At 43.7% G+C, this 12639-nt stretch overlaps 1 protein-coding gene across 1 annotated transcript; it reads left to right on the top strand.

Moving 5' to 3' along the window:
• Positions 1-8510: 8510 nt before the first annotated feature.
• RNF228 (ring finger protein 228) lies at positions 8511-10782 on the top strand. Its single transcript, XM_075004534.1, has one exon. The coding sequence runs from the start codon at positions 9756-9758 to the stop codon at positions 10647-10649; it is 894 nt and encodes a 297-aa protein (XP_074860635.1). The 5' UTR covers positions 8511-9755; the 3' UTR covers positions 10650-10782.
• The last annotated feature ends 1857 nt before the right edge of the window (positions 10783-12639 follow it).

Below are 12639 nucleotides of genomic sequence, written 5' to 3'. Positions count from 1 at the left end.
TCATTACCATGCCCCTTCCAAAAGGAAGGAGATAGTGTAGACGTAGCCATGGGAAAATAACAGGACAGTTATTTCAAGACTCAAGCAACAGAGAATTAGAAGCTAATGTGATATAATAATAAAAACATTATGAATGCCAATCGGCACAGTCTCATGGAAGGTGGGTCTTGTCAAAATAGTATGTTCTCTTTTTTCTGAGACATTTACTACTGAAATGAGGTTAATAAATGTAATAGTGCTGATCGAATGTACTGGGATTTCTCAAAGGCATTCATACCATGTAGTATTTTGATTTTTAAATGTGCATTATAATGGCCCCTTCTGGCCTTAGATTCTGTAAAAGAGAATTTACTATAATGAGACTGTTTGTGTGCGTCAAAAGTTAGGCATGAAATTAAGACTGAATTATTGCTAAATTAAGCTCCTCCAGAGGAAGTGTGTAAAATTAAAATCCCAGCCTCAGCCTTTAAATGTCAGATAGCAGCAGCAGGGTGAAAATTAATAAATGATATAATGGTTTCTTCTGGCCTTAAAATCTGAAATCTGTGAATGACACATGGGATTTGTCATAAATGTCATCTTTTTTTCTTTCTTTACCTTCCCACCATGGAGTGCAAGCATTATTGGAAATTAAAATTCTTTGCTGGCATACTGCATTCAGTATGCAGCATTTGCACTAGTTTTTGCAACCACTCCAAAAGAGAGAAGGGAAGAAGGCACTTTTACAATAAATTATTCAGAACTACAATGTATTAAGTAAACTGTTAACCCGCAGGAGAAAGCAGAAGCTGATCTCTTAAAATTTGTGATATAATGACATGTCATGAAAAACAACTCACAGTTTTAGTCAATCCTCAGAATAGAAAAGGAACTGGATAGGAAGGAGAAATTCAGGTCCTTTTGCTAATGCAAGTGAATTAGTTGGGTGAAAAGATGCAAGAGAAGATGAGTTCTTTCTTAATTATTTACCACATGAACCCTGGGTTTTGTTACTTAATGCAGCCTAGAAATGTAGATAAAGGCATACACTAAAAACGTTTTCCCCTTGATACTAAAATGTCATCTGTGCACTTTTGATATCACTGGAAAGAATTTTTAATCATTTAAGTGTCTTATCCAAAGCAGACTGAAGTCAATGGAAAAGCTCCCGTTGGCTTCAGAAGACTTTGTGTGTGATCCTAACTAAACTACTTAATTATTAAAAATCTTCTTTCGTTTTTGATTAATTTTAATCATTATAAGAAGTTCAGTTCATGAGGCTAGCTGCTTTGTTAAATAAAATGAAAATGGTTGTAGATTTTATTCCATATTTTTCTTCTTGTGTCTCAAGTGAAATAACAAATATTACAGCACCTATTGTTACTGCTGGCCCTCATACTGAGTTGTTAAGACACCTTATTGGGCCTGATGCTATAATCTTACTTCATGATCGGTAGATGTGGGTTTATTTCAGTGGAGATACCTGCGTCTGGGCTGGTTCAAGTCTATTCCTGGATCATGTGGTCATAAGATAGCTTTGCTTCTTTCATATAAAAAATAAGCAAAGCAAAAAAAGCAGTCATGTAGCACTTAAAAGACTAACAAAATAGTTTATTAGGTGATGAACTTTCATGGGACAGACCCACTTCTTAAGAGCTATTCAACATAAAATAAGCAAAGTATCAAACCTAATCTATTTTAATATGCCTATAGTATAATACCATGGAGACTGTGTAAAACTGAAATAATTTAATGATAGATGATTGCTATGGGGATTTATGCCAATATAGGCTGGGTGGAAAATGTGACTTCTTTTATTACATTTTGGGACTGATTCACCAAATCCATTGCTTCATTTTACACCAATGTAACTCCACTGAGATCAGTGGAGTTAAGCAGCATAACACTGGAGTAAGGAACTAGTGAATCAGGCCCTACATTACAATTCGGTTAATTCAAACTAAAGGATGAAAAAAATTAAAGATTATTGCAAAGTGAACAATCTGTATTTCATTAAAAGTTGGTTGCCACTTTTGCTTAGAAATGGTAACAAGACTTATGCTGAATAACATCCAAAGTATAAATGCTAGTTCAGCCAAATGTCAACTCATCCTTTCCTAAAGATATTTAAATTTTGATTCTTTTCTTCAATTAATGTATTTTGTACCTAAGGACTGATCTAAATAATTTGCAAGCCCAAATAAAAAATGTTAAATACTGTAACTGAAGCAGTAAAAGAGTGGGAAGCATATTATATTCTTTAGAGGTAAGAGAGGATCTTGTAATGCAAAACCCCAAGCGTTAAATCTGGTGATTAAAAAGAATCTTATGGGATGCAAGGTATCTGTGGATCTTTACAATTTTGTGAGTCCAGAAAAACTCTTCCCTGCGGATACATCAATGGACCAGGAGCTTGCTCAAAGCTACATCAGCTGATAGGAATAGGGATATTGATGTTTGTGGGGTTCTTTAGAAAAAGACCCCCATGTAGATGAGCCACACGTGAGTGAAATGCGGCACTTTTGAAGTGCTGCAGCCGGCAGCATGCTAATGAGGTGCTGAATATTCATTCCAGCACCTCATTAGCATTCTCCAATTAGTGTGGCCATTTTGAAGTTTTCCCTTAGTGTAGATGTAGCCTAATCGTCCTACTTACCAAAGCTTCATTAATAAATAAATTAAGTTGCAGAGCTTTACCATTTAGGTGGTGGTTGGTAGCATTAGCTGGTCTTTTGTTCATCCACAGGGGACATGGCATTGAGCAAGGCTGCAGGGGGGAAGAGGGCAGAGGTGAGTTCCCACCTCATGAGCTGATGAAAATTGACTCACTTGCCACTTTTGGCATCCATGCCAGGGGTTGGTGACCCCTGCCTTACATGCTAGTCTAAAGGTTCACAGAAAAGTTCCTCAAATGTGGACTGGCACCCAGTGTCAGTCAGGTATGCTAGTTATTTGATTAGCAATACTTTTATAATAGTTTGGCCAAGCCTGTTGATATCTCCTACAAGCAAACATTTAAAACAGAAGTACAGAGCCAATACTCAGACCTTCAAGTACAAAAATTATATGTGTACATGAATAGTATAAACAGAATCAGTGAATTATCAGCTTTCAATAGACACCTCACTTGGCCCACTTTGCACAAGATTTGGTGCCAATATATAACAGTGGTTGCAACAATGTTTTGTATATTCACATCAGAATCCAATAACATCACAGGGTGTATATCTACTCATCTAGATATGTAATTAGCTTTAGAGCAGGCTACATAAAAAGCACTAGCAGTTAGTACAAACTAAACTTTAATTCAGATATGATTTGCTTCTACTGCCTTATATACTAAGAACTGTATGTACCAGATTTATATTCCAATTGATTTATTTTATAAGTACATGAGAAAAGTAAAAATGAGAAAGGAAGCAATTTTTCAGTAATAGCAGGTTGTGACACTTTCGTATTTTTATGTCTGATTTTGTAAGCAAGCTTTTAGTGAAACTTGAAGGGTATGCGAGACAAATGCAACTCCTGAAAGGTGCATAGTAGGCTGAGAAAGCTGAGAGCCACTGAGTTAAGATGTGGGTCTTTATTCCTTTCAGATACACATAATAAATTACCCTGTGACAAGGGTTTTCTCTTCTCAAGGCAGTATTTAGATGGACTGAGAAAACTGAGATTGAATGTCTTCTGGCAGTTTCCTGACAGCTGAGGCCCTTGAGGAGGACTGGCAAGTTATCCCCATTGTCCTTGTTGTTCAGATTAACATGTACACTAGTTATTGTGATGCTGGTAAGCCAAGTGTCAGCACATGCCAAGTTCCTCATGTATGTCAGTGTTCAGTACAAACATGGCTGGAATCAGGTTTCTTCATTTGTGGATTAAGATTAATAAAATAGGTGGAAATATAAGAAAATCCTTAGACTCCATTGAATGCTTGTGAGTTGCAGCATGCATTAACCTTACTTGTAATACTTGTGTTCCATGTTGTAATGTAATATTTGAGCAGTTGTATTGTGAGCCTCTGTGACTATGAATCATCAGAGAGGAGAGGGGCATTAATTAGTGTGAAGAGCTGCCCTCCTACAGAAATTGTTATACCTCACCACAAAAGGAAGCCCCATCAATACCAGCTGGTTGGATCTCACACCTGTGAACCCCCTACGTCTGGAATGAGAAGTAGCCAATCAACAAACGAACTGGAGATTTTTCTTGTTCTGCTTTTCTCCACTGCAGATGAGCCATACAAGTCGACTTCTCCCATCAGTTGAGCCTGCAACTCACAGAACCTGGTAGGACAGGAATGAAAACACCAGACCAAAGGAACTAAGCATGACTGTGATGCTCGGACTTGACAGAGGGAATCAAAGTTTTTTGAGGCATAAGCAAAGAAATCGCAAGCTGCTTAGCCTGGGTGAACCTTAAAAATCAAATAGTGCTTGCTGATTATAGGATCATATATTGCTTTTTGACACCTAAGACTAATTCATTAATGTGCTTATGTTTGGTTGCTTCGGTCTTGTAAATAGCTCTAATTACTTTTTTTCTGTTTAATAAATCTTCACATAGACTACTATAGAATTAGTTATAAGCCATGATTTTTTTGTGCTGGTACTGAGTACTGGCACCTTGGCAGCCCCAGCCATGGGATTGGGTGGGGGTGGGGGTGGGGGTGGGGAGCTGGTTAAGTACTGGCACATTGTGGGTTTTTTTTTTTTTTTTACAAAAAGGCACTGGTTATGAGTGTTGGCTTTGGTGTGAGACCTAAAGCACAATTAACTTAATGACTCGTCATTTGAGATCAGGAGTAACCTGAATATTGCTGTGATTCTTGGTGTAAGGGGCCATTTATTACAGAGATACATTTAGGCTTCGTCTACACTAGGCAAAGTAAGTCGACCACAGATATGCAATTCTAGCTATGGCAATTGTGTAGCTAAAATTGATGTATGCTCAGCTAACTTGACTGTCTGTACTGGGGAGGATTGGTGGGAGAGTTTCTCCTGTTGGCTCCCTTATTCCTCACATTTTGCGAGAAGTACAGGAGTCAACTGTGATCCCTGAGAAGTTGATTTTGTGCATCCATGCTAGATGCACAAAATCAGACCCTGGAAGATCACCCCTGAGCTGGTCAATCTTCCAGGATAGTGTAAATGTAGCCTTAGCTTGGTGGTAAGACAGACCACAGAAACCAAGGGGAGTGTCTATGACTGCTTAGTAAGGCTGTTAAAGATGACTACTGGCACTTTGCATGCTTACATAGATATAGGAATAGCCCATTGCTCATACACAGAGAGAGATCAATGGCTAATGTGATTCTCCATGATGCTTGCATTTTTAAAATACTAAAGGTCTGTGTCACAATAGACAGATTGTGCTTATACAGATTGTGCTTATATATCATCATAGCATTCACACCAGCAATCATTGAAGCTAAGGTGAAAAAGCTTTTAGCCACTGAATACCTCTTTTCACTTGTTCAGTTTTATCAAGATGTAAATTTTGCATATTGCCTATTAGCTAATTAGAATTTCTGTGTATTAATCTTATATAATTATGCCCAAACTTCTCAATTTGTTCTGTGTTTTTTCAAGCCAGTTATAACAGGCTTTTCCAAATATTAGCTTGCATCTCCTTATTAGGTGTGGCTTCAGATGACCTTAAATGAGATATGAGAGATCAGGATAGAGAGATGAAGGCCAAGCAGTTAAAACAAGAGAATGCAGATGATAGGTCTGGACTTCATTAAAATATTTGATATAGCACCTCAAAGACTCTGATGTGAAAAATTAACTCAAAATGACTTGGGTTTGAACACTTTCAGATGGCTTGAAAATTAACTGATGGACATAAAGTAATGCAAAATGACAATATTATCAACTTGGTGGTCTGGGATGATTTTATTTACAGCTCTATTGAAGTTCTGGAAGAAAGCAACAATGGACTACTTTAATGTGCAGATAATACTAAACTGGGAGGCGTGGAGAACCACAGTAAGGAAGTATATGAGGAAACCTTAAGAATAAAGCGTATATGAAATAAAATGAGATTTACTGTAGGAAAAAATGTAAACCAATGCATCTAAGGGAAGATAATCCAAAACACACATATTCATTAGGAGAGAGAAGCAGCACTGGAAAAACAATAATATTGAAAAAGACCTGAGGGTGATTGTGGATGGCAGATTACCCATGGACCTGCAAATCAATATGGTATTTTTAAAAAGTGTGATTGTTGAGACACATACGGGAAACAGCACACTGTGGACTATGAAAGCAATAGTCTGTCTTTGTAGTGGAGATGTGAGACTGAACCTACAAGTCTATAGAATTAAGTAGAGTGACTTTGAATTTACAGCTTGAACTATGTGAGCAAAGAATATAGCTTACTGTTTGGAGAGTAACATGTAATTGTTATATCGCATCTTTCATCAGTAGATCTCCAAAGGTCAGTATCATTACCGTTGGCACAGAGAGGCAAAATGACTTCTCCAAGGTCACCTAAACAGCTAGATCCAGCAGCAGAAATAGAGAGAAAGGTTGACGGTTTCGAAAACATGCCTAATAGTGGTGGACTCAAGGGTTATGCCTACACTAGAGGCTTTTGTCAACAAAATTGGCATTGTGTCGACAAAGTCCAGGGAGTATCCAGATTTCCAAGGTGTTCTGTCGATATTAAATTGACAGAATGCAGCACTTTTGTCGACAGCCCTATCCCACTCTCCATGAGACATAACACTTCTGTCAACAGAGATCTGTCTACAGAAAGTCACTCTGGACATTCCAGGGACCCTCTGTTGACAGATAGGGTTTCCAGGACAATGGGCAGCCCTGACTGCTGTGATTCTGGTTGGCTGTGTTTCCAACAGAGTGTCTGGGCAGGTCATCTGCGCTCTGTCGACAGAGTGGATCGCTCTTGCAATCTGCTTGGCAGTTTGGCAGTGATCTGTCAACAGAAGCTTTGTTAGAAGATATCTTCCAACAAAAAATTGTTGACAAATCACTGTACTCTAGACATAACCAATGTGTTCCAATCAAATGAGGTAACTTGATTACAGTCTATAAATACTACAAGGGAAACAAAAACTTGGTAATGGGTGCATTAATCTAGCCATTAAAGATATAGCAAGACATCATAGCTTAAAGTTGAATCTAGGCAAATGCAGACTAGCAATAAGGTGTAAGTTTTTAAAAGTGAGAGTAATTAACCATTGGAATAATTTATCAATTGTGTTGTGGCATCTGCATTACTGGCAATTTTAAATCAACTCTACATATATATTTAAAAGTTATGCTATACTTTAAAATGGATTCTTATGGTGGAATTTTAAGGCCTATAGTATACAGCAGTTCAGACCAGATAATCACTATGGTGCCTTCTGGCCTTGGAATCTATAAACCCAGATGTCTTGGGGGACCAGTACAGTGCACGAGGGAACACCGCTTCATTCCTCATCTTTAGCCTTCTCTTTCCTCTACTAAAGTTTAGCCTATTATTTCAGACTATCCTATAACCACCTACCTTAAACAAGTTTTTCTCCCTGGGCTTCACCATTTAGATGTGTGTAGAGTTCTCAGATCTGCCCGTCATTTAGTAAATATCTACCTTTTGTTTTAATCTTCTCTGATAAATCAATCTCTGTGAACAATTAGCAATGTATTTTACCTCCCTCCAATCTGTCCAAATCTTTCTGGTACTAAAACGTCCAGAACCACTACCTATGTTGTGTAATCTAGAGGAACTAATGGGCCCAGCATATAATATGTTTGAGATCAGTGGAGTCACTTGAGGTTTTCACAAAAACTTGGGTTAGTGAGACCTGTGACAGTGGAATATAATCTCACTGGAGGTCGTGAAAGCATAAGCATTTTGGGTCATTTTAAATGAGACCAGACAAAGTATGTGATGCTATAATCTAACGGAAGAGTCTGAAGAAGGAAACCTTCAGATCTATCATCTCCAGAATCCATGATGCATGAAATATCTTGCATGTCCAACAATTAAAAGAAAACATTATGTGTTGGTAACGAAATGTTATTCAACCGAACAAATATGTATCTGCAACTGCACCCAACATCCTAGTGCTGGTTAGCATTAGTCAAAAGAATAATGAATGAGCAGCTAAAAAGCCAGCTCAAAACTACTTATTGTAAATTGTACTCCTGGCTGGAGGATCTTTGACGGACTCAATGAAACATCTTTTAACACAATTAAAGATTGTGAGAAGTTATCCGGGATTCTCCATGATGAATTTTTTTTAGCTTACTGGAGTTTCATAGGGCCACTGATTATTCTTCACATAATCCTACAGAGTTAGATGATTATTGCTAGTTAAAAAAAAAAAACAAAACGAAACAAAAAAAAGGTCATTTGGCAGTCCATCCGGTATTTTTGAAGATGATGGGGCATACACTGGAGGAACAAGACAGATATGGGCACACAAAAAAGAAATATTTTGGATAGAAAGGATCATATTTATTGTAGTAAATTTCTAAATGGCTTTGTTGTTTGCGTGAAATCCACATTTCAAAATGAAAACATCCACGACAACATAAGCTCCACAAAATACGATTTTTTGAAAATACAAATAGAAAAAATAACAGCACTGCTTCTTCTGTAGTAACACAGGCCACATCTCTATCTCATAAATATAGTGCCATGTATATAAGTCTATAATATTACATTCAAATGAGTAAGGCAAAGAGGACTTGGTCCCATATTTAGACCTGGCAGAAAATTATGTAAAGAGTGAAAAACTGTGTCCAGATCCAAATGTACTGACACAGATCCAAAGGAAAAAAATATTGAGCCGCACAAAAGCTGACACTGTCCTTGAACCAGACCAACACCCACAAGCAAAGGACACAACGTAGACGATCCTCACCAAAGGCACCTGTATTAAATTAATACATTGAAGTAAATGACAGTGCTTTGGGAAAATAAAATCCTGTGTGTGGGTGCAAGGGTTGATTTTGGTCTCAACAACAATAGTCCCCCTCACTTCAATGAGAATGACCCCAGCATTGTATTTCTAAGATATGAAGGAGTACAGTGAAGGCACACAAACATTTAAGTATATCTCCCTGATCTGGCAGCAACTCCTTGTTCTGCCTCTGAAACAGCCCAGTCTCAGGGCTCTGTGTCTATTCATTAGATCTCAGTTCAGTTCCAACAGAAAACCTCCTTCGGAGCCGGCCGGGCGTGTGCTGGAGATGATCATTTGCAAGAGCAGCGAGAACCCTCTTCCCCCTTTTCAGCTCCAGGCTGGCCCTGGCCTCCCTAACTGCAGCCCAGAGGCGCAGCTGGCCTTGTGATCAGCGGCTTTCGTCCTTGAGCGCGGAAATGAGCTCAGCGCTGATCAGGCAGCGGCCACCGCTGGCGTGTGTGTCTCTCTCTCCCCCTCCCTCCCCTGCCGCCCGAGCCTGAGCGGAGCAGGATCCCCGCATTACATCACCGGCTCGCCCGCTCGCTGCCGGGGAGGGACGGAGCAGAGCGGCGGCTCCGGGGGGCTGCCGCTGATGGTGAGACGGGAGAGGCTCGGGCGCCCAGGGGGCCGGGAGGCAACGGCGGAGCGGCTCGAGCGCCGCAGCTGGAGGACTCCTGAGTTACGAGCCATGCGGGAGGGCTGAGGGGAGACCGCCCCCCGGCCCGGCCCGGCCCGGCCGCCTCCCATGCAGCGCGGCGGGCCGGGGGCTGCGGCGGAGCAGCGCCAGGCGGCCGGCGGGGGAGGGTCGAGCTTCCCCTTTTCGGTGGCGCTCCCTCCCGCCGGCTGAGAAGATGTTATGGCCGAGCTGGCGGAGAAGGGCAGCGGCAGCCTAGGGGCGGCGGGCGGGCGGCAGCAGGATGGGGGCCCGGCGGACGGCGGGGGGCCCGGCGGGGAGGAGGAGGCGGCGGCGCCCAGCTATGAGGACTACGAGTGCAAGATCTGCTACAATTACTTCGACCTGGAGCGGCGCGCGCCCAAGCTGCTGGAGTGCCTGCACACCTTCTGCCAGGAGTGCCTGAGCCAGCTGCACCTGCGCGCCGCGCAGCGCCCCCCGCCCGGCCCCGCGCCGCCCGGCCCCGCGCCATGGCGGGCGGGCGCCGGCGGCGCCATCTGCTGCCCCGTGTGCCGCCACCGCACGGCCCTGCCCGACCAGCGCGTGCACAGCCTGCCGGTCAACACCAAGCTGGCCGAGGCCTTCCCGCTGCAGCTGCGGGCTCGCGACCCGCTGCCCCAGGACAGCCTGCCGCCCGCGCCGCCCCCCGCCGCCGGCCCCCAGCCGCGCGCCGCGCCCCACGCGCCGGGCCCGGCCCCGCCCCCGCGGCCGCAGCGCCCCGGGCCGCGCTCCTCGGGCGGGGGCTACGAGAGCTGCCAGAGCTGCAAGCGGGCGGCGCTGAGCGCGGGCTGCGTGTGCGTGGTGTTCTCCTTCCTCTCCATGGTGGTGCTGCTCTTCACCGGCCTCATCTTCGTCAACCAGTACGGGGGGGAGCCGGGGCCCGGCGGCCCGGCCTCGCCTTCCCCCGTGGGGCCCATCTGCCTCTCGGTCGCCAGCATCCTCGCCCTCTTCTCCGTCGTGGTCACCTGGCTCATCTGCTGGCTCAAGTACCGGCCCGAGGCCGGGGCCGCGGCGGCCCCCGGCAGCGGGACCCCCAGGGGGCGGGCTGCTGCCGGCGGCAGGAGGGGCCGCACGTAGCGCTGGGGCCGCGGTCGCCTGTTGCTGCTGCTGCTGCTGCCGCCGCCGCCTGAGGCCGCGTGGGCCCGGGAGCGGGAGGCCCTGCGGGGTGCAGGCCGCCTGCCCCCCAGCTCGGGCCGGGGGCTGGAGCGACAGGGGCCCCGGGCGCGTTTGGCCTGGGCTCACCCGCTCGTGACCTTCCCGCCGCCGGGCCTCTGCTCTGCCCGCGGTGGGCGCGCCTGGCCCGGCTGCTCCACGCTGGGGGAGGGGGCCGCTGGCCTGCGCTTCGTGGGGATGTGAGGGGTGAGGCGGGACCGTTGCACCGCCCTGCCCTTGCCCTGCTGCCTCCTTCCCAGAGTCCTGCGCACAGGCCCCGAGCCCAGCCCGGGGGGGTAAGGGAAGACTTTGCAGTGGGAGGGGGTGGAACCATTCTCCCCAATTCACTTGCGCCCTTCCCTGCTTCTCACCCACCCATGCGGGCTCCTCAGCGTCCTCTGCCTCCTGGTCCCGGCCCAAGGTGGAAGACGGGGGCACAATAGGAGGAGATGGGTTAGTTAGTTTGGCACTCAACCCTGAAGGCCAAATAATTCTTTAAAAGAGTAGGGCCTTGTCCGTGGATAAGGGTACAGGTCCATCGTTTTGCTTGGCGGTGTTGGCTGCTGGATCAGAGCATAGCCTGGGAGCCAGGCACTTCTGATCCTGGCCCTGCCCCAGATCTGGTAGCTGGCCTTGGGAAAGTTATTTAATCTCTGTATGGGTTGGTCTTCTCCTCTGTGGAATGGGAATGATAATTCTGATTTACCTATTTCCAAGGGAGTTGTGATGAGTAGTGCGAAGTGTTATTTATTTTCCACAACATCAATGAAGGGAGGAGGATAATAGAGGACATGATAGCGCTTATTGTGGCCAATTAATGAGACTCAGATTAATGCATTGTTCATATGTATAAGGGATGGGTGTGTGTATGACAGAGGGAGGCAAAGCTGAGACCTTAATTTTCCAACATCTTTTTGCGAGCTAGGATGGTTGTCTCTAACAGAAATACAATAGCCTGGCATCTTGGGAAAGTCAATGGGGGAGAGGGGGTCACATGCCATTTCCCCACTTATCATTTACCAGCATACCCTTGTTTCTGTTTTTGCTAATGCAGAGGGGATGAAGCCATTTATCAAAGAAAACTGGCTTACTGTTGCCCTCACCTGGAAGATAATTGAAGAGATGCATTTTTGTTACATTCAGAATAAGAGGAGCAGTGTTCATTATATTTTGTACTTTCCCTTTTTAGCCTTCAGAAATGACCTACAGTACATTTACTAAAAAATTGTCTTAAACTTCTCACTTAAAGAGACTGCGCCAAAGTATCACCAATATCTAATGAGTACACCTCTCTTCCGCCTATATTAGAAAACAACCTCTATAAAGCAATTGACTTTTTGCCAGGCCCTTGAGTCTGAGTGACTGTTTGAAATAGGCTTTGCTGTTTATTTTTTAGAGATTGTTGTTTAATGTGTTACTGAATCCCTTCTGTGCATTTTAAACAGTTTACGGAAGATGGTTTAATTTATATAATGGGTCATTCAGTTAAACTTTGGTGAAAAGGAATCCCACATTAAAAATACTGATTTTCCGCAGCACAGTAAAAGCAGAACATTATAATATTGTGTGTGTATTGATAATTAGCCTTCAGTTATGATTGTTACATCTAGAGAGTATTTTTCCCTCCTTCTTGATATGAACCTTTTTGTATATGTGAAGTTGGGACTTTAACCCTTTTCATATATGGTGAGCTACTCATAACAAGAGATGAAAAATAATGCCATATAATTAGTTTTTGTAATGTACAAAGGAGAGCACTCTGTAAGTACTATTGTAAGTTGCAGGATAATTCGTTTGGTGCCTGAATTTTTTTAAAAAGAATTTAATTAGCTGTTATAATCTCTTCTATCTGGAACGAGAAACTGCTTATTACTCCATATTTCTACATAGTATGGTATTGGAATGATTTGTGTGT

Source organism: Carettochelys insculpta, chromosome 10, assembly GCF_033958435.1.
Source record: "Carettochelys insculpta isolate YL-2023 chromosome 10, ASM3395843v1, whole genome shotgun sequence".
NCBI classification, from domain to species: domain Eukaryota; kingdom Metazoa; phylum Chordata; order Testudines; family Carettochelyidae; genus Carettochelys; species Carettochelys insculpta.
This window is presented reverse-complemented; position numbering and strand designations above follow the sequence as displayed.